This window comes from Mus musculus, chromosome 4, assembly GCF_000001635.26.
Source record: "Mus musculus strain C57BL/6J chromosome 4, GRCm38.p6 C57BL/6J".
NCBI classification, from domain to species: domain Eukaryota; kingdom Metazoa; phylum Chordata; class Mammalia; order Rodentia; family Muridae; genus Mus; species Mus musculus.
Genome location: NC_000070.6, coordinates 70,438,051 through 70,460,738, shown reverse-complemented (window position 1 = coordinate 70,460,738; position 22,688 = coordinate 70,438,051). Strand labels below are relative to the sequence as shown.

At 38.2% G+C, this 22,688-nt stretch overlaps 1 protein-coding gene across 1 annotated transcript in view; it reads left to right on the top strand.

Moving 5' to 3' along the window:
• Megf9 (multiple EGF-like-domains 9) overlaps positions 1–22,688 on the top strand; it is a 103,002-nt gene that overhangs the window by 74,190 nt on the left and 6,124 nt on the right. The window contains exons 3-4 of the mRNA NM_172694.2: positions 4,739–4,878; positions 11,933–12,076. Of these exons, the coding sequence (NP_766282.1) occupies positions 4,739–4,878; positions 11,933–12,076 (284 nt within the window). The remainder of the gene's footprint in view (positions 1–4,738; positions 4,879–11,932; positions 12,077–22,688) is intronic.

The window sequence follows — 22,688 nt, the reverse complement described above, 5'->3', positions numbered from 1 at the left end:
CATCCCTATTGAGGACAAGTGTAGGCAAAGAGAAAATTTGGTTTTTTTCCCCCTGAAAATACCCTGGCAATTAGTGTTTTTAATCTTTTCCTCTTCCCTGTGCCTAATGCCAAAACTTAGTCTGTATATTTATTGAAAATTCATGGGGGTGTTAATATTAAGTATGTACAACAAACCAAACCTTTACTTTCTTGACATTTTTGAGGTTGTCACGTTGGTAACATATCATCCCTGAATTAAGAACCCACTCATCAAGGTGTACAACATTAGAACAGTCTGTTCCAAAACACAGTCTCTGGACTTGTGCTAGGTCTTGTCAATAGGAAACCACATGATAGGCCTTTGTCTCAGGACTTTGATAATGGACTGGGGGAAGAAGCTTTACATGGTGAAAGAGTACAGAATAAATTACCTTTGGGATTGGATAATGCAAGTAGATCTCTGAGTTTGAAGACAGCCAGGACTATATAGAGAAAGCCTGTCTCAAAACAAAACAAAAATTACATTTGGTATTAAAATGTAAATGTGAGAAGACACAAGATCTCTGTGGACCAGCTAAAGAAAAGTCTTATTGGAAGAAGCCCTGAAAGCAGGAAAAATTTTAGAGGTAAAGAGGAACATGGACTATTCTAGGAAAGTGTACAGAAGAAATAACTCTACCAAGAGTTACTTGAGGAAAATGTGAGAGAAGTAGATGGCATATTGGACATAATGGATGACTGTAAGAGCATGGGGTAGACAAAATGAATTGAAAGTTACCCAGAGAAACGACCGTGAGTGGACTAAATGCTGTGAGAATTACACCTGACGCAGCCCTTTTGAACTGTTGTGCTTTGCGCCATGTGTTATGGTCACTTTGATGACTTCTGTTTCATTGAATAGAGTCTACCAGGCTGTGGTTTTACTTAGACATACCTAGAATAGGGTATTGGGTCCCCTAGAATTGGAATTATGGGTTGTGAGCCGCAGTGCAGGTGCTGGAAATTGAGCTTGGGTCCACTGTAAGATCAAAAGTACTGTTAATTACTGAGCCAACTCTCTAACACATTACTGTGTATATTTCTGCACCTAGAAACAGACTAGCTCTGGTCTTCCTAAAGCCCATGTCTTCATTTCTCCACGAACCACTGAAGTCTTTGTTCAACCCACTTCCTATTTCTTGCCATAGGAGTACAACAAGACCCAACTGATGTTCCCAACAACTTGTAATAGTCAGATGTTGAAAGCAACCTAAATTCTGTCAGGGGAATTAAGTAAGAGATTGTGCATTTGAGTAATGCCATTATATGCTGCTATGAAATGGTTCTTTAAGGGGTGTGATGTAGTGCAATGGTAAAGTGTTTGCCTGGCATATATCATCCCTTTGGTTTGAATCCTCAAAACTGCAAAAGAAACCTGTATGCTGTTATGGGCCTTCTCTGCTAGATGTTCATATAGATGACAACCGCAGGACATCTTCCTTTTGTCCCTTCAGTTCACTGTTAACCCTGCCCTGCCTGTGTTTGGTGGGAGGCTGTCTTACGTGGGTCACAGCAAGGAATTTTCTACTGTGTGACAGAAGACTGTTTTGTATAGGTCACAGCAATGAATGTTCTTGCCCTTTGAGTTCTGTTTTGATTCATTGGATGGGAGTCCCTAACTAAAACAAAACAAACAAACAAACAAACAAACAAACAAAAACCTGGGTTCGGTAGCACAATCCTTTAAGTCCAGAATTTAGAAGACAGAGGTAGGTGGATCTCTGTGTGTTTCAGACTGGCCAGGTCTACATAGTGAATTCTAGGACAGGACTACACCAGAGCGGTGGTTCCCAACCTTCCTGATGCTGGGGCCCTTTAATATAGTTTCTCATGTTGTGCTGACCCCACCCATAAAATTATCTTCACTGCTGTTCTTAACTGAAATTTTGCTACTATTATGAATCATAATATAAATATCTGATATGTGGCACCCTGAAAGTGTTGTTCAACCCACAAAGTGGTTGTGACCCACAGCTTGAGAACCACTGACATAGGAATTCTCGCTCAAAACAAAAAAAAAAAATTAAACAATTTTAAAAGAAAATAACACAAAAGTTTTATATTTTAATGATTGAGGCATTGTTATTATTATTATTGTTGTTATTGCCATTTAAGAAATGAATATAAATAAAAATTGATAGGAACTAAATAAATTTTTAAGTCTTTATTTACTTTAACTTTTGGGGTAGTTAACAGCCTAAAATTTTTATGGAAATTAATGCAGGAGTTAGAGAGATGGTTTGGTACTTAAGAGTGATTATTGCTCTTACAGAGGACTAGAGCTCAGTTCCTAGTACTCCAGACTGGCAGCTCACAATTGCCTGTAACTTTAGCTCCAGGATATCCAAAATCCTCTAATGCCTTTATTTTTTTTTAATTTTTATTGGATATTTTCTTTATTTACATTTCAAATATTATCCCCTTTCCCAGTTTCCCTCTCTCCCAGAAACATCCTATCACATCCTCTCTCCCTCTGCTTCTATGAGGGTGTTTCTCCACCCACCTACCCACTCCTACCTCCCTGCCCTTGATTCTCCTACACTGGGGCATCTATTGAGCCTTCATAGGACCAAGGACCTCTCCTCCCATTGATACATAACAAGGCCATCCTCTGCTACATATGCAGCTGAGCCATATGTACTCCTTTGTTGATGGCTTAGTCCCTGGAGTTCTGGGGGGTCTGGTTGGTTGATATTGTTGTTTTTCCTATGGAGTTGCAAATCCCTTCAACTCCTTCAGTCTCTTCTCTAATTCCTCTATTAGGGACTGTATTAGTCAGGGTTCTCTAGAGTCACAGAACTTACGGATAGTCTCTATATAGTAAAGGAATTTATTGATGACTTACAGTCGGCAGCCCAATTCCCAACAATGGTTCAGTCGCAGCTGTGAATGGAAGTCCAAGGATCTAGCAGTTACTCAGTCTCACGCAGCAAGCAGGCGAAGAAGCAGGAGCAAGAGCTAGACTCCCTTCTTCCAATGTCCTTATATTGTCTCCAGCAGAAGGTGTATCCAATGGCTGGCTGCTAACATCTGCTTCTGTATTTGTAAGGCTCTGGCAAGGTCTCTCAGGAGACAGCCATATTCAAGCTCCTTTCAGCATGTACTTCTTGGCATCCATATAGTATATGGATTTGATAACTGTATATGGGATGAATCCCCAGGTGGAACAGTTTCTGGGTGGCCTTTCCTTTAGTCTCTACTCTACACTTTATCTCCATATTTGCTCCTGTGAGTGTTTTGTTCTCCTTCTAAGAAGGACCAAAGTATCCACACTTTGGTCTTCCTTCTTCTTGAGTTTAATGTGTTTTGCCAATTGTATCTTGGCTATGCTGAGTTTCTGGGCTAATATCCACTTATCAGTGAGTGCATACCATGTGTTTTATTTTGCAGTTGGGTTACCTCACTCAGGATGATATTTTCTAGTTCTATCCATTTGCCTAAGAATTTCATGGATTTTTAATAGCTGAGTATATTCCATTGTGTAAAAGTACCACATTTTCTGTATCCATTCCTCTGCTGAAGGACATCTGGTTTCTTTCAGGCTCCTGGCTATTATAAATAAGGCTGCTATGAGCATAGTGGGGCAACCTAAAATTTTCATAGAAATTAATGCAGGAGTTAGATGGTTTGGTACTTAAGAGTGATTATTGCTCTTACAGAGGACTAGAGCTCAGTTTCTAGTACTCCAGACTAACAGCTCACAATTGCCTGTAACTTTAGCTCCAGGGTATCCAATACCCTCTTCTGGCTTCTGTCAGTACCCACAAACATGTTCACAGACAAACACACAGACACATAAATAAAAATAACCTCTTCAGAATTTAATGTGAAATTCACTAGGCATCCCCATTCTAGTCATACTTACTTAATTGTGTACTCCACCTTACATCCCAGAACTATGATTTAAATACTTTTTAGACTCAAAATAGAGAATAATATCAAGTAGCTAGTCTAGAAATTGGTGTGAAATGATTCATCTATCAAGTTCTTATTCTTCATATTTGTGAGACAGGAGCTAGGTAAAGTCTGATTCTTTTCTCCAATTTGAAAGGATATCTGCAGAGCTATGGGATAATCCTAGAATGAGAAATAGTGATATGTGTTCTAAATTCTAGTGTTCAGTAAAGAAAGGTTTTACACTATGAACATCTACTCTCCATGAGTCCTTTGTCATGTATTTTAAACATTCCAAGCACAGAGAATAGAATTGTCATAAATTGTTATTAATACTATTAGCTAAAATATAACCATAAATTTCTCTAGTTTAAGTGGCTGGGGCAATGGGTTTATGAATTTGAGGACAGCCTAAGCTACATGGTAAGTTCCAGGGCAGACTATGCTAGGAAGCAAGTCTAGGACTCTAGAAAACAAAACCCTACAATAATAATAATCCCTCTTACGTGTTTTAATAATGTATTATTGTTGATTTATGAGCACTGGTGGTTTGACTGCATATATCTGTTTGAGGGTGTCGGATCCCCCAGAATAGGAGTTACAGAGAGTTGTGAGCTGCAGTGTGGATGCTGGGAACTGAACATGGGCCCTCTGGAAAGAACAGCCAATACTCTTAACCACTAAGCCATCTCTCAAGTCCCCTTTTATTCTTGGAAGTAGACTCTAGTAGAAATTCTTGGCTGTGTTGAGATAATTTATGGAGCATTAAGCTACAGTTTTCAAAATCACTTACTTTTATTCACTGTCTTTGCTTTTATTTGCAGTTCTGGGAATTGCCAATGCAAAGTGGGTGTCACCGGCTCCATGTGTGACAAATGCCAAGATGGACATTATGGCTTTGGTAAGACAGGCTGCTTGCCTTGCCAGTGCAACAACCGGTCTGATAGTTGTGATGTTCACACAGGTATGTATTTTTTTAATAGTATCATGAAATTATTCTTTATTCCTTAAATCTTGAAGCCTTAATGCATTGATTCTTTTCAAATAGTTTATAAGGCCTTGAAATTTTAAGTAGATATAATAAGGCATATGGCAAGTCAGACTTTTATAACAACTTAAAATATTTCATGAATTTCAAAAATCATATAGATTGAAGATTGGAGAACAACACAAAGTGTTGACTTTGACTTCACAGTGACAGACATTGAAAAATAAGTTAGAGCTCTTCCAAGCAAGCCACAATCACTTGGGAATTCCTGTGTGAAAGAACTGAGACTCCATAGCACTTAGAAAGAGAGAGGCAGATACAAGATTGCTGAGTGAAATTTACTGTGGGGTTACTTACACAACTAAAGTCAAGAGTGGCAGCTACTCTGGCCAATCCTCACAACTTGAATCAGCAAATAAAGAATTGTGGATTTAAAGGTCAAAGGTTACTTTCATTAAATCTAGAATGTAGTTAATTTATCTCAAACTAACATCAAAGATGTCTCGCATGTTCCTGGTGCCAGTAGAGAAGTTCTAGTCATAAAGTTCCATTACCCTACCACTCTTTTTCTTGTAATCTGCAGTGTGCAGGAAGGCTATATAAGGAAAGGTATAGGATTGCTTAGACATAGTCATAAAAGTTATGGCCCAAGATGTCTTCAGCTAAGTTAGGCTGCATGTATACACCACATGATTTCTTTCCAGTAGAGATTTGCTGATTCTGAGCACAGGGTATGGAGTAAGGGTTGGCCAAAGGAAAGGTTTTATACTTGAAGGAGAGCTTTTGACAGCCATCTGGAGCCTGGGTGGTAGGTGGAAACTAGAGGAGCCCCAAACACAAGGCCAGTTCTCCCAACCCTGACTAAGACGTCTGGGCCAGAAGATGTTTTATGCTGAGGAGACAAAAATCCTTTTAAAGAGAAGAGGGCTTGTCATAACATGCAGCCAGCTCTTCCTTAATACATTGCCAAACTCTAAAGATTCATGGAATGGGTATGAATGGTGGAACCCCCAATGTCAAGACAAAGGTCTGCCAAATTCTTAATCCAAAAGGTCATGCCAAGAAATAGTGAAGAACTAGTGTTGAGCTGGTAGATAAGAAAACAGCCATCATGCCTGATTGAATCGAGGCCGTCATTTTCTCATATTTGCCTATTAGAAGAAATGAGAGCCCTTTTCCCTTCTAGTTTAGTTTAGTTTTATTTTATTTTGTTTTTTTTTTTTTTCCAAGACAGGGTTTCTCTGTGTAATAGCCCTGTATGTCCTGGAGCTAACTATAGACTAGGCTGGTCTCAAACTCACAGAGATCTGATTGCTACTGCTAGGACTAAAGATGTGTAGCACCACACAGGTGTGATAAACAATAAAGAACAGAGACTACAAAAATGGAAAAATGTGGCTAGTAATAAAAATATAAATAATGGAAACAGAACTACAATAATATTGTTATTAGAATTAAAACTGAAATTTCAAAATAAGTGAAACTATTATATTGAGGAATTAGAAGAAAAATAAGACAAAATGATTAAAAAGATAGAATTTCACCAGAGAATAGCACTACAATGCATGTGCACACACACTCACACACAAACACACACGGGGGGGGGGGGGTCATGGGGTCACAGGGAGATTATGAAGACTAGGGAGATAGCTCAGTTAGTAAAGTGCTTGCCATGCAAGCAAAGGGACCTGAGTTTAAATCCCATGTTAAAATGCGGGGCATAGTTTTATAATGTGGGTGCTGTCTAATGTATGTCTGTGTACCAGTATCTAAGAGGGCATCTGATCCCCTGTAACTAAAGTTACAAACAGTTGTGAGCCATTGTGGGTGCTGAGAGGTAAATGTGGGTCCTCTAGAAGAGCAGCCAGTATTCTTTTTTTTTTCAATTTTTTATTAGATATTTTCTTTATTTACATCTCAAATGCTATCTCGACTAGGCCATCTTCTATTACATATATAGCTAGAGACATGAGCTCTGGGGGTACTGGTTAGTTCATATTGTTATTCCACCTATAGGGTTGCACACCCCTTCAGCTCCTTGGGTACTTTCAAGCAGCCAGTATTCTTAAACACAGCCGTGTATTTCTCTAGCCCCAGTGCCATGTAGTTGTAATCTGAGCTCAGGGGGATTCCTGGAACTAGCTGATGATCATCCAGTCTACCCTAATTGCTGAAGTCCAGGTCATTGAGACTCTCCTCTCAAAAGAACTGGAAAGCATTCTTGAGGATAACACTTGAGATTGTCCTCTGACTTCCACACATACATATGTACTTGCATGCATATAAAGCTGCCAACTCATACACATGCATTTTCAAAACAGCAATCTATAGGTTCGTAAGATGGCTCCGTGGTTAAGAACACTGGCTGTTCTACCAGAGGTTCTGCGTTCAATTCCAAGCAACCATATGGTGGCTCATGACCATATATAAAGGGATTTGATGTCCTCTTCCGGCATGCAGGTACACATGCAGACAGAATACTCATGCATTAAAAAAGAATACATAGGTAAATAAAAATTTTTAAATAGAAGGGACCTAAAACTAAAAATTATGGTATTTGAAGTTAATAACTTGTTATATGAGCTAAGAGAAGGCTTTTAGTCAATGAAGGCAAGATATCCACATAGGATACCATAAAAACTGTCTAACCTGAAGCATCCTTATAACAAGGTAGTAGGAAAGGCAGGAGGGATGAGACACGCACAGCCAGAGTCTAACGTAAGTGTAAGGGGGCTCAGGAACTGATGGCCAAACCTTTCTAAATGATGGAAAACATTCAGCCTACACGTCAGAAAGCTCAGCAAATGCCCAGCCAGATAATACCAGAAAACACACACACACACACACACACACACACACAGCTAAGCAAACTCAGATTGTATCAAAGTGAACACAAGTCCCTCTGATCTTCGAAAGCCCTCAACGTAAGATTGGAGGACCTTCCTGGAAAGTCTTTTAACATCCACATGGAAAACAATCAGGACATATATGACTTTAATACGTACATGAGATTTCATGAGACCAGGTCATCAGACTAAATGTAAACTGAATGGATCCCAGAAGAATCGACACTGGAAGCTTATTCCTTTTGTCCAGTGAAGTGTGTGTAGCGAAATCTGTTTAGACATTGTGTCATCTGTCTGTAATGTTCTTTTTCTTTACTGTTGCATGTGTCCCAAAGTTACTATGCATGTTCCTTCCCCTGACAAGAATGGCCTTTCCAACTCAGCTCCATCCACACCGCAGACCCCTTTGCCTTATTAAATCATAGATTTTTTTCAGGTCTTCAACAAAAGGTGACTTCTTAGCATTTCCTGTCGCTCCTCACTAAATGCAAAGCCTCACTACACACTGTCACATGCATCTGCAAGTTTTCAGAGTACTTGGCATAACCGATGTTTCTATGTTTACTTGTGGCCATTACTCTCATGTGCACACTCACTGCATGGCAGCTCCATGGGGCAGGAACAGGAACGGCTTCATCCTTGCTGTTTGTACAGGCTCTACTCCAGGTATTGGCACAGAGTGAGCACCCACTTATTCTTTGTTGGATAAATGAACAAACTAATGGTAAAATATGAAAAAGAATGGTGAGAGTCAGCATTGGATAACAAGAAGAATATTTTATTGGGTCAAATCATCAGTTATTCCCTGGATGATTTAAAGTACCAGAAAGCCATCTACAAGACTTTTTTTTCTTCATAGCAGGTGGCAGTTATCACACTGACCTGCAGGTGCTCTGGAGATAAAGTAAAATGAATCCATTGAATAATTCTTATTTCTAGAAGAAATAAATGGTTCACCATATGAAAAGTATAAATCCAATGTGAAGGAGTGAGCACCTTACTGAAAACAGCCAGTTCACATACAATTTTTAGCACAGATGAGTTTTCAAGAGTACTGTGGTACCGTCGCCCTCTAGTGGCCACTTTGTATGTTTGCATGGTTATTCTTCCCATTATGTCTGGAATTTCTGTTTTAGGTAGTTTCAGAGTTTCAAAGTTCTCATTTTGTAGTAAAATATATTGGAAAAAATATCACAGGGAAAAATTTGACAGTAGGTATTAAAAGGCCCTTTAAAAATATTTAAGCCAGAAATTCTGTTTTCCGGAACCTTCTGAAAAAATAATTCTAAATTCATAAAAAAATCTTTATGAAAATGCTTACCAGAATGATAGTTATGACACAAAAAACACTTAGACACTATAATTTATAACAATGCATAATTAATATTGTTACATTGATAATACATGGTTAGAATCTCAGAAAATTAAATTTTGACTATATCTTGGGCAAGTTATTTAATATGTTTCTGTATCCATAAACTTGGGTTAACCACCTAGTAGTTTGCTGTAAAATTAAATACATTTGTGCTTCTCTACAAATCATCAGAAGCAGTCTGGAAGTAATAGCTATTAGAATGATTTCATAACAATGTTTTTATGAATGGCATATGTGAATAGTTGGGCTTTAAAACAACAAGTGCCATATAATTAGGCAGTTTCAGTGACAAAACCCAAATCTCTATAACTAAGGTAAGAGGTCACGGAAGGTATCCCAAATGCTAATGAGATTACGGAGGCACTTCTCTTCTCCTTTTACTTGTTTTCCAAATTTTCTTTATTGAGCACATTTTTCTTAAATGGAAGTGCAAGAGAGTCAACTATTTTTTAACTGCAAACTTTGTTTTCGGGTAGCAGACTTATGTTAAGAACTCAAGGCACTCTTGTGTCTTGGTCGTCTCCCATGGGAGTGAGACTCGAGCAGCCTGATTCACTGACTGCCTTGACTGCTGAGCTGCTGCTCTGCTTCAGGATCTCACACTCTCCCGGCTTCTGTCCTGTGTGGCTGCATTGCCTTTTCTGTCAGTTGTGTTCCATCTCCCTAGATCAGCGCTATACTGGTGCCTCCTCTGCACTCAGAGAGAGCTTAGCACGTTTGTCCCTTCCACTTGAGTGATCTCACCCAGGCCCCAGATTTAGTTGAAATGCCACTTGAGTTTTAGCTAATTCTAGATGTACTTAAGTTGAAAAACAAGAATAGCCATTACAACACATATTTGAATTGGAAAATTTCAAAAGAGTTGAGCAGGTGTTTTCTCAGATATATTTTCTTTCCCCTGTTTACAGAGACAATAATCCATAAAATTTTTTAACTGTCTCTGTCCATATTTAAAGTTTTTACTATGTACATATTTTTGGTTTGATGTATTATGTATTTTTGTATAAGCTTAGTGTTGCTTTTTGGGGTCTGTTTTACTAGTTGCTTCAGTATCAACTTTTATTTAATAGTTAAGGCTACAGTATCAGTCTTCAGAAGCATGCATATAAATATAGTCACAGACCATGAATACCCATTGGACAGGATGTCTACCTTCGGGGGAAAAAAAAAAACCTCAAAGTAAACAACCTTAATGCTGAGGCCCACTAACTACTGAGGGAACTTCATCCAAAGTGACAAGCCATATGACACCCTTCCCATGGTCACAAGACCCTTGTCTCAGGACAAAAATGAAACAGATACACATGCTGAAAGTAAACAAAAATATTTAAATTATATATAGGTAAAATAAATATTATTCCTGGTAAAACTCAATCATGTGATTCTTTCTCCAATTTTTTTGGGACAGTCTTTAGTTTTAGTCAACTGACAAGTTAAATATGTTTATGGGCTTAGTTTCAATACCTGGAACCCCGGGGAAAGATCACACAGGTATTAGCACGTCCCATCACTTCTGGTAGGCATCAAGACCTTGTTGTTGTCAAATATACATCAGTTGTAGTCACCTCACACTGTAAAAGAACAGAACTTACTTCCAGATTTTACCCTAAAACTGATTGACTCTTTTCTCATCTCTCCCCGTCCCCCCATTAATGTTGCTTTTTTTATTATACTTTATTTTATATATATGACTTTTTTCTGAATGCATGTCTGTGCACCATATGCATGCAGTGCCCTTGAAGGCCAGAAGAGGGTGCCAGATCTCCTGGATCTGGAGAAAGATGATTGTGAGCTGCCATGTGGTGATAGGAATTTAAATGGGGGCCTCTGAAAGAATATGCAGTGTTCTTAACCACTGAGCCATCTCTCCAACCCCTACTGTGGCTTTCTGAAATTCTACAAAATTAATTTTCTCTATATATGCCATTCTTTGTTTTTCAACCAATGCTGTCTTTAAGATGCATGTTTGTATGCATAAGTAGTTCATTATAGTTCATAGAAGTATCCAAAGTATGAAAGTGCCGCAGTTATATACTCTTCTATTAATATATATTATCTTATTGTTTTATTTGCACAAAGTTAGTCTGTTTTTAGTATATAGCCAATCAATGAGTGCATATTGTGACTATAATCACATACCCAACTTTTCTCTTATAGAACATTGAATTCCTAGACTTAGCTAGTTCAGAAATAAATCAAGATGGGCTGGAAGAATGACTCAGCAGTTAAAAGCATTTACTGTTCTTGCAGAGGCTACACGGTGGGTTCCCAGCACCTGTATTGGGCAGTTCACAAGCACCTGGAACTCCAATTGATTAGAGTTCCAATTCCTGTTGCTGGTTGCCAAGGGCACTTACACAAACATGTTACACAGAAACACACATAGGCATATACACGCAAGTAATAAATCTTTTTAAAAAATAGATCTACTTATTTTATCCATTTATGTGTATAAGTGTTTTGTCTCCGTGTATCCCCAAAAAGGTCAGAAGAAGGTATAGAGAATCCCTTTGGGCTGCAGTGACAGTTGTGAGGTGGCACACAGATGCTGGGAGTCCCAGATTGTCTGTGAAAGCTATAAAGGCATTTAAAGATGAGCTATCTCTTTATCTCTAAATCTCTCCTCTCCTCTCCTCTCCTCTCCTCTCCTCTCCTCTCCTCTCCTCTCCTGTCCTCTCCCTTCCTTTCAGAAAATAACACAGAATAAAAACTAAATAGTACTCCTGCTTCTTTTTCTGTATAATCTGTGGTCTTCCTGAAGCAGGCAGGATTCTAAAGTTTGCTAACTCTGAAACAATAATTCTTTTAGGTGCTTGTCTAAACTGCCAGGAAAATAGTAAAGGGGAACACTGTGAAGAATGCAAAGAAGGATTTTATCCGAGTCCTGATGCCGCAAAACAGTGCCATCGCTGCCCGTGTTCCGCAGTGACTTCTACAGGCAATTGCACCATTGGTAAGGTCTTTCTTTAGGTCTTTACTTCCTTCTCCGAAGTAAACTGTATTGATGAATTAGGTTCTAGAGGGTATATGTGAAAGGGAGTTATTAAAAATCACAACAGTTTACTTTCTAAGAATTTATATCAAATTTTAATCCGCATGTGAAATGAGAATTCAGATGTCCTAGCCAACACTGTGCACTGTGTATCTGGATTCTCTCATGTGGTATACTTTCAGAGTTCATCATATTGAAAAAGGTATCAGTAATGCATACTTTTTTTGTAAATTGCATAGAAGCTGCATTTTATTTATTCTTTCCTGAATTGGTGGACATTTAAAAGTGATCTGCTATAAGTAATGCAGCTATGAACATTTCTGTTCATGGTTTTGTGTATATAAATGTTGCCAATACACCCTCAAGTTTTCCCCACTACTGGAGATTGAGTTTGGGAACTTATTTGTTGGGCTAGCAAAGCGCTCTGCCTCTGAATTGTATTCCCCAGTGTTTGTGTGTACAAGGCTGTTCATTTCTCTGGGGCATGTCACTAGGAGTGGAATTTGCTATGTCATTTATTAATTCTGTTTAACTCTATGAGGAAATATCAGATGATTTTCCAAAATAAGAACACAATTTTATATTATCATTTTGTGGGGGTGGAATAAGTATATTTTGTATGAGTTTGTTTGGACAGAGCATGTTATATATTAAAAGCAAAGATGAACATCATGTGTCTTCAACCTCCCTCCACCCCATATGTTTAAGAGTTTTTTGTTTGTTTTTAGTTATGTGTATACATATGTGTCTGTGGACTATCATGTACATATGAGTGTAGTGCCTGTGGAGACCAGAGGAGCATACAATCCTCTGTGTTGAGATGTCTCCCTGTCCTCCGACATTATTATTTTTAGGAAGAATAAATGAGGGTTCTAAATTGTCGACAGACTTAAAACACTTACTAGCTATCTTTTTTATACTTAAAGCCATCCTAGTAGATGTGAAATGACATTCACTGCATTATGGTTTTAATTTTTCTGTCTCTGATAGCTAATTTTATGGTTATTTACCAATTTAGAATTTCTTTTAAGAAAATACTTTTTGATATTCTTTTGTTCATCTTAAAATTATATTTTTTATCGTTGTGTTTATAGAGTAGTATACACAAATCACTTGTTAGATATTTGATTTGTAAGAAATGAGTATATAATTCTATGGAAAAGTCATTGCCTAGTAAATAGAAGATCCTGGGTTTGATCTCTATTTAGTTATAAAATATTTAAATAAAAAGGTTTTAAAAATAATTTATAAATATTCCCATGACCCAATTTTTCACTTGGTTTATCTCCTTTTTAACAAAAATGATTTTTGTTTGTTTACTTGCATAATTTCAGAGGCATTCAGTTCAATTTTCTTTCATTGTTTATATTGGCTTGGAATTTCTCATGAGACTGTCGTCAAGATTTTAGGACTGTAGTCAGTACTTTGAAGGCTTAATTGGGACTATAGAATCTGCTTTCATTATGGCTAACTCATATGGCTCTCTAGGGGCAAAAAGGCTCTGTTAGTCATCATAAGGACATTTTCATTAAGCTAATTAATATCCTTGCAACATGGTAACAGGCATCTGCTACAATGAATGATCCAAAAACGGGAAAAATATAAGCCGTGGTATGTTTTATCATGTAGTCTCTAAAGTCACAGGGGTGTTTGCAATACCCCATTAACTTATTCATGCCTATTCTGTCAAGTATGAACATGTGATCCCAGGAGTTGGGAACATTTGGCAGCATCTGGGAAGTCAGTTGTTACGCCTAGAAATAGGAACTGGCATGTTTCTCTTTTCATAGGAAGCTATTAAAAATCTTTCATTTATTCCACAGATAGTAATTAAGAACCTAGCACATGCTTTTTGTTGTGATAGACAAGGAATACAAAAGTCTAAAAACTAAGATCTGGGTTCTAAATTAGCACTCAGTGTTATAGAAAGGAAAGCACACAAGGTGTCAAACGTAGTCCATAAACTTATGGGCATGCACTTACAGGATACCAAGACACTTGTATCGTTATCCATGGGACTAGATGTTTTTCCTATTTTTCCTAAAGAAGATGATTCTTTCACATAGCATACACTGTTATTTGTCACTGTATAAGTATGTATATATTGAATTGTTAGAATAAGTTAGGATTGTTATTTTGAATCAGGAATATAAAAATTGAATATTAATATCTAAATGTCATCTGCAATAAAATAATTCTAGAGAATATAAGAATTCTTTGTATTGGCATGCTGTTAGCAACAATTTAAGACCTTTATAAGATTTGTATATCAGAACTGTGGCTGCTCAAGTTCTTGGCTCATCCTTTACACACAGGGCTTTACTTAAGGTGCTACTTTCTTTAGTTGAGTGATTCACTGGGTTCTCTTTCATACAATGAATTTAAAATGTAGAAAATTTCCATGAAAAGAAAATCCCTGTGAAAAGTAATGTTTGAAAGCCTGTGTTTCTATATGCCTTTTCTATACACTATATACTGCATTAGAATAGAGATGATATCTGTATTTCTAATCATTTAATCTCTAGTCCCATTGTCTTATTGTTGGATGAGTAGAAAAGGAGATAACTATCTCAGGGGAGAGACTAATTACTTATATAAAACTGAATTGGGAGCCCTTTGGAGAGACTTACTGGGAAAGACAGAAAAAGAAAAGTCTTTATGGAACAGCTTACATTTAAATGGAGCCTTGGAAAGTAAGGACTGGGACACTTGGAGATGTATCTATGTAGAGGTAATAGATCACAGCTAGAGACTGCACTGGGACATGAGCAATCCAGTTAGGCATGCATGTGCCTATAGGGGTTGAAAGTACTAAGCCAGTTCAGTTTGAGACTTACAGAGACCACTGTAAGCAGTGGCTTAGCTAAACTGCTTTGTGTTCCTGACAGGTCGCATGGGCACACCCGCCCAAGAGCCATCTGGATTTGCGAATGAAAGACACACTCATACAGCAGTTAATTTTAAATGTATGTTCACTAGCTCAAAGGATGAGCAGTTCTAATCCTTCCTGAGGCTAGCACACATTTCTCTCCAATATTCCTGGCTTAACGCTCTAATTCTGTATTTTATCTTTGTTGCCCTGGCTCCTTCTAGGCGGCCCACTAGTCTTTGCTGCCCAAGACGCTTCTAGTAGCTCTTCTCGGGGCCACATTCCTTTGAGATTTTTTTTGGGGGGGGGGGTAACTCTAAGTCTGATCTGCCACCCTCCGAATCCTGGTGATTTTCTTCTTTTTTCTCTTCCAGTCCTTAGACCACACAAATCTAAAGGTCTTGTCTTATTCAACCTGTCTAGCTGGCTGGCTGTTGGTTATTTACTTACTTATTTCACTAATTATTTTTATTTGTTTACATTTCACATGATATCCCTGTTCCAAGTTCCTCCTCCACAAACCTCCCATCCCATTCCCCTTCTTCCACCTCCCCTTTGCCTCTATAAGGGTGTTCCCCCACCCAGTCATCCACACCTGCATCAATGTCCAAACATCCCCCTTGATGCTGTGGTATTATTAAGCCTATACAGGAACAAGGAACTTCCCTCCTATTGATGTCAGATAAGGCAATCCTCTGTTACTTATGTACCTGGAGCCATAGTTCCCTCCATGTATACTCTTTGGTTGGTGGCTTAGTCCCTGGGAGCTCTGAGAGATCCAGTTAGTTGAAATCATTCTTCCTATGGGTTGCAATCCCCTTCAGGCCCTTCAGTCCTTTCTCTAGTTCTTCAATGGGGTCCCCTTGCTTAGTCCAATTGTTGACTGTGAGTATCTGCATCTGTATTAGTCATGTGCTAACAGGAACCATACCAGGCTCCTCTCAGCAAGTGCTTCTTGTCATCAGCAATACTGTCTGGGTTTGGTGTCTGCATATGGGATGGATCCATTTTTTTCCCCGTCTTTCCTTTGGACAGGAATATTTCTGGGTTAAAAATTTTGAGATGTGTGGGTAGCTCCATCCCTCAACTTGGGTCCATGTCAATCTACTAGAGGAGGTCTCTACAGGTTGTATCTCCCCTTTGTTGGGTATTTTGGCTGAAGTTATCCCTGTTGGTCCTGGTAGCTTCTTGCTTCCCTGGCAGCCAGGACTTTCTAGTGGCTACCCCCAGTTCCCCATCCTACACTGCTACATATTTCTATTCAATTTCATGATCTTCTGTATTTCTCTCCTGTCCCTTCTAATACTTGATTCTGCTCTCCCTTTTTCCCTCTCCCTACTTTTTCCCTCTCAGATCCCTCCCTCCTGTGATTATTTTGTTCCCCCTTCTATGTAGGATTGAAGCATTCACACTTTGGGCTTCCTTCTTTTTTTTTTTAATTAGGTATTTTCCTCGTTTACATTTTCAATGCTATCCCAAAGGTCCCCCATACCCATCCCCCCAATCCCCTACTCACCCACTCCCCCTTTTTGGCCCTGGCGTTCCCCTGTACTGGGGCATATAAAGTTTGCAAGTTCAGTGGGCCTCTCTTTCCAGTGATGGCCGACTAGGCCATCTTTTGATACATATGCAGCTAAAGACAAGAGCTCCCGGGTACTGGTTAGTTCATATTGTTGTTCCACCTATAGGATTGCAGTTCCCTTTAGCTCCTTGGGTAATTTCTCTAGCTCCTCCATTAGGGGCCGTGTGACCCATCCAATAGCTGACTGTGATCATCCACTTCTGTGTTTGCTAGGCCCCGGCATAGTCTCACAAGAGAGAGCTATATCTGGGTCCTTTCAGCGAAATCTTGCTAGTGTATGCAATGGTGTTAGCATTTGGAAGCTGATTATGGGATGGATCCCTGCATATGGCAATCACTAGATGGTCCATTCTTTCGTCACAGCTCCAAATTTTGTCTCTGTAACTCCTTCTATGGGTGTTTTGTTCCCATTTCTAAGAAAGGGTAAAGTGTCCACACTTTGGTCTTCGTTCTTCTTGAATTTCATGCGTTTGGCAAGTTGTATCTTATATCTTGGGTATCCTAAGTTTCTGGGCTAATATCCACTTATCAGTGAGTACATAGTGTGCGAGTTCCTTTGTGATTGGGTTACTTCACTCAGGATGATACCCTCCAGGTCCATCCATTTGCCTAGGAATTTCATAAATTCATTTTTTTAATAGCCGAGTAGTATTCCATTGTGTAAATGTACCACAGTTTCTGTATCCATTCCTCTGTTGAGGGGCATCTGGGTTCTTTCCAGCTTCTGGCTATTATAAACAAGGCTGCTATGAACATAGTGGAGCATGTGTTCTTCTTACTGGTTGGGACATCTTCTGGATATATGCCCAGGAGAAGTATTGCGGGATCCTCCGATAGTACTATGTCCAATTTTCTGAGGAACCGCCAGACTGATTTCCAGAGTGGTTGTACAAGCTTGCAATCCCACCAACAATGGAGGAGTGTTCCCTTCTTAAGCTCTATATGGTTTGTAAGTTGTATCATGGACACTCTGAGCTTTGGTGCTAATATGTACTTATCAGTGAATATATACTATGTGTGTTCTTTTGTGACTGGGATACATCACTCAGGATATTTTCTAGTTCCATCCATTTGCCTGCAAATTTCATGAAGTCATTGTTTTTAATAGCTGAGTAGTACTTCATTGTATAAATGTATCACATTTTCTGTATCCATTCCTCTGTTTAGGTATGTCTGGGTTGTTTCCAGCTTCTGGCTATTGTAAATGAGACTGCTATAAACATAGGGGAGCATGTGTCCTATGTTGGACATATGTGTCCATATGTTGGAGCATCTTTTGGTTATATGCCCAGGAGTAGTATAGCTTGGTCTTCAGGTTTATTTCCAATTTACTAAGGAACTGCCAGATTGATTTCCAAAGTGGTTTTACTGTTGGCTCTTTATTGATTAATCAAAAACTAATTGGAGACAAGGACCAGCATTTAGCATTTGGACATATAGATTTTTGATTTGGGGTGCTGGATTAATTCAAAGCATTAGAATCAATCCCCAACATTTCACCTTTTCCGGCTAATTTTTTTTTAAAGGCTCTTCTCGCAGACATAAATTGAGCATAACCATAACAATTATGTAAATTATAAAGTATGGTATACAATTAACATCTGGTCCATCATATTTGTCAATTAGATAAAGTACTAGATCACCTATTCTAACTAAAGAGCTTATAATTCTATACCTGAATTATGTTTTGATTTTAGCCAGTATCACCATATAAAAACTATCTTTTTAACTCTATATCATCTTTCTCAATGCTAAGTAACTTGAGTTTGATTTTAAGACTATAACTAGCAACCACATCAGAAATCCAAGAACAAATATTACCTGAATATTTAGGAAGCACAAAAGCATCGCTTCCAAAACTTAAATTGTAGAGACAGCTGACTACCTGGACAGTCTTCTATTCCTCAAAACATCAAAGAATCTGTCTTTAGTATTTTGGCTCAGAGCCATCTGGCAGACCTTGAAATGAAGCATGAATTTGAAGGACTAGCTTACCCTGTATTGGCAGAGCTTAGCAGTGTGTGTATTCCACATCTGTTTGTTCTCTTTGGACAGTATTTTTTCTGTAGATGAATAGGGAAAATTTTGTCTAGTGGCTACCTTGTCATTATTGGAACAACTCTATATGGAACAGGAACAGACAGGAACAGGAACAGACCTGTCTCATTTTCAAATGAACCTTAATTATGTAATAACATTAAATGTCATATTCTGTGGATTTTTGATGTTTTTGAAGACTATCTTTTTATGTAAAGTATATCTGAACTGTTAAACCTTAACTACTCTTAGCCATTTCTATTTGAATAAATTGAAAACAAATTATTATAATTCAATCAAAATCTGACATAACCATGAGTTCACTATCTGGCCCTTTAACTTGGGTTACTTGATCATCCTAAATGGTTTGTAATAGCAGCTATTAGAATGAATGGGAAGCCTTGTATTCGTAAATGAGTTTCATAGGGATAATCCCTATCTAAGAGTAACAATATTAATTTCAAATTTTGTATCAACATAAAGATTTCTATCAATGAAAACCTTAATTCTATATGAATATATAAATTCTGTACCAATATAAGAAATTATAACCTTAATTTTGTATCAATTATAAGGATTTCTATTAATGTAAGATTATGGCTATATAATGCTTTAAGAATAAATTTAGTAATCCATCCCATGTATTTCCTCCCTGTTCAAAATTATGACCATTTCCAAGTTATCTTTTACAAAGACAACCTATCTATAATTTATAAAATAATCATACCCAGGCTCCCAAACCCAAGGGATCAGGATGATGACTTTCCGTGGCTTCTTCCTGCTGAATAGGGGTCATGAGAAATTCTTTAAAGCGGTGGGGGGAGTAGGAAAATTAGAAAAATAGGTTAGAATTAAGAAAGCTAGCTTCTGCATCTGTTACCCAGCCTCTGTATGCTTAGAAGACTCAGGGCTTGGGGGAGATTTTTCACTGGATCTGTCTGAGAGGTTGGATGAAACCAGATCATCTGGAATCAAGTAGGGATTCCTTAAGCTCATCTGGAAGCAAGCAGGAAGCAGGGTGTTGGAACAGCAGGTCAGTTTATCATCTCTAAAGTTGAATCTTATCAAAGCTGTACATTCTGTAGTATATGAATCTCATAACCAATATTTTAATACCATTTGTATTTGTATGGATTGCGTAAGGTGTACAAATTAAGTTAAGGATGAATTTAGTTTTTTTTTTTAATTTTTTGAACAGCTGAAAGACAACTATCCTTTTATGAGTTAATATGATTAATAACCAATTGTAATAAATCTTCATTCATGTCATATAAAGGAGGGCACAAAGAATCTTAAGGATTCTATAACCAACAAGATTTATTGTCTAATAAATCTGAAGATTTGACTAGAGACATTTTTATGTCTAAGCCAGTTATTGGGCTGTTCTCATGGTGAAGAATCATCAAATCAAGTTACCTGTCTTGTTTGATTTTCTCGAATTTTTCTTTTTTATTGTTGTCAAGATCTTCGGTGGTGGGGAGTAGCTGTCTACCCCTGTCATATCTGATCCATCTCACTCTGGAAGGGGTCCAAACTCTTTCTCCTTTCCTGTCAACACAAATAACAGAGCCTCTCTCCCAAAATACTATATCCTTGGTCTAGTGATTAGAAATCATTAAAGGTGTAGCTTGTCCTCTCTCCCGGAGAAATTTTAAAGTAACCACCAAATTCATAACCATATGTATTTTGATAATTAAAACAATTCAAAGCAATTAAAGCAATCTAAACAAATATTATTTGTTGAGGCAATGTGTCTTCACTGTCCCCTGTCTTGTTCTATATGAGATCAAGGCCTAAGTTATTTATACATCTATGTAAACTTAATCCTCTCTTCTATGGACATTATGAAATTCTATGGAAATCTGTGGGTACATATGGTAGTATGTCATTTTCTTTTTATATAATTATCTAGGCCTAAGTTTTTTTTTTTGTCTGATATAGGTTAGGCTCCCTAGCCCTTGCTTTTCGGTCAAATTTTTAAAGATCAAAAGCCTCAGTCATTTATACATTCATGTATTCTTACTGTACATGCCAATTTCCAGGCGCTATTCTTGTCATGCCAGGCAAAATCAATCCCAGAAATCCCATGTAGATCATGTTCAAAGATCCCAAGTATTTGCCCTGGCAAGACTCTTAAATTTCTTTAAAGCATTTTTTTTTCATTTAATCTCCCTAAATTCTTCCTTTTGCCTTTATTTTCTACATTTGAGATCAAAGGCTTGGATTTCTTAATTTGATATATATTTAAGAACATTTTAGCAATTATCATTCTATTTTCTTTTATCCTTAAAAATAATTAAATCAATTTTTATTTATCCCTGTCTATTGATTCTTTGTTTGTAGGAATAGGCTGTGTCTATCATCTGACTCTGTTTCAGAGCAGTCATCTTGTCTCTTTGTATAGCAGGGGCTCCCAGCATCTTAGCTAAGGCTCTCTGAGGAAGCTAGAACTCTTTTAAAAGGGCTTAGGGTAAATCCCAGCAGGAGGCTGTGTTCCTTTGTTCTAGTTTCATGGCTTGTGTGGGAACCACATGTGACTCAGCTTCTCTTGCTGAGAAGCCAGTTCTTCCCCTCCTCATAAACTTATCTCTTATGGTGCATGTATATTCCATTCAGAAATCTAAATTATTTTTAATAGTGAGGGTTTGCCTATCGTGTTGCATCCATCTGAATGATGAGGATTGGTTCTAATGCTCTGAATTAATCCAGCCCCCCAAATCAGAAATCAGCATGTCCAAATGCTAAAGGTTCTTGTCCCCAATTGGTGTTTGACCAATCAATAAAGAGCCAATGGCCAATGAGTGGGCAGGTAGACTGAGGCATGACTTGGGGATTTGCATGGGCTAGGAACTATAAGAGAAGAGAGAGATAACCATGTCTCAGAGGGAGACAGATCAGATTTAGAGTGGCAGAAGAAAATTCATCCAAAATGTAGGTGCAAAGGGAAACTGGCCCTATGGAAGGGGCTGCCCAGAAAGTAATAGGGCATCAAAGATGAAACATGGATTTAGAAGGTGTTGAGCCAGGACTACTTGAGGGTAATGTAGGCTAGCCTGGTGAAGGATTAGAACTGCCCAGCCATTGAGCTAGGCAAAACATATTTAAAATTAACTGGTGTGTGTGTGTGTGTGTGTGTGTGTGTGTGTGTGTGTGTGTGTGTGTGTTTCATTTGTGAATCCAGATAATGCTTGTGCAGGTACATGCATGCAACTCATCAGGAACACAAAGCAGTTTAGCTAAACTGCCACTACAGATCACTGGGTATAATGCTCAAACAACTTATAAATAAATTCAGTACAGTTAGTAAGTTTATAATATAATGGGTGCACTAAAAAGTGTCTTAGGGTTTCTATTACTATGATAAAACACCATTACCACAAGCAACTTGGAGAGGAAGGGTATATTTCATTGTAAACTTTCAGGTGACAGTGCATCTGTGAGCAAAGTTGAGCCAGACCTCAAATCAGGAGCCTGGATGCAAGAACTGAAGCAGAAGCCACAGAAGAGTGCTGCTTACTGGCTTGCTCCTGGTGACTTATCAGTCTGCTTTTTTCATAGCATCTAAGACTTTAAGGTGTGCTAACACCATAGTGATCTGGGCCCTCCCTCTGCCCCATAGTCTTGCCCATAGACCAATCTATGGGGACATTTTCTCAGTTGAAGTTGCATTTTCCCAAATGACTCTAGCTTGTGACAAGTTGACATAAAATTAGCCAGCACAGAGGGGAACATTCGATACTAGTGAGGGAGAGTCAGTGATAGTTTCTGAAAGAGATGGTCTTGTGATGAGAACCAATGAGAGCAAGGACATTTCAATTCATGAAATCATTATCCCAGTCAGCAGTAGGAAGGAAGAGTCAGAAGAATCAAAGTTCAAGGTTAGCCTGGGCTACACAGTGGGACACTCTCTAAAAACGAACAAACAAGAACAAAAGCATAACAGGAATGTTAAAAATCACTGATCTGAGCAAAGAATATCTTAGATGTGGCAGAAGCAAAGTGCAAGGGAGGAGGAATAAAGCAGGAGACAGATTCTGAATATCATCTCATGAGGTCCACAGAGGATACATATCAGAGAGATGAAA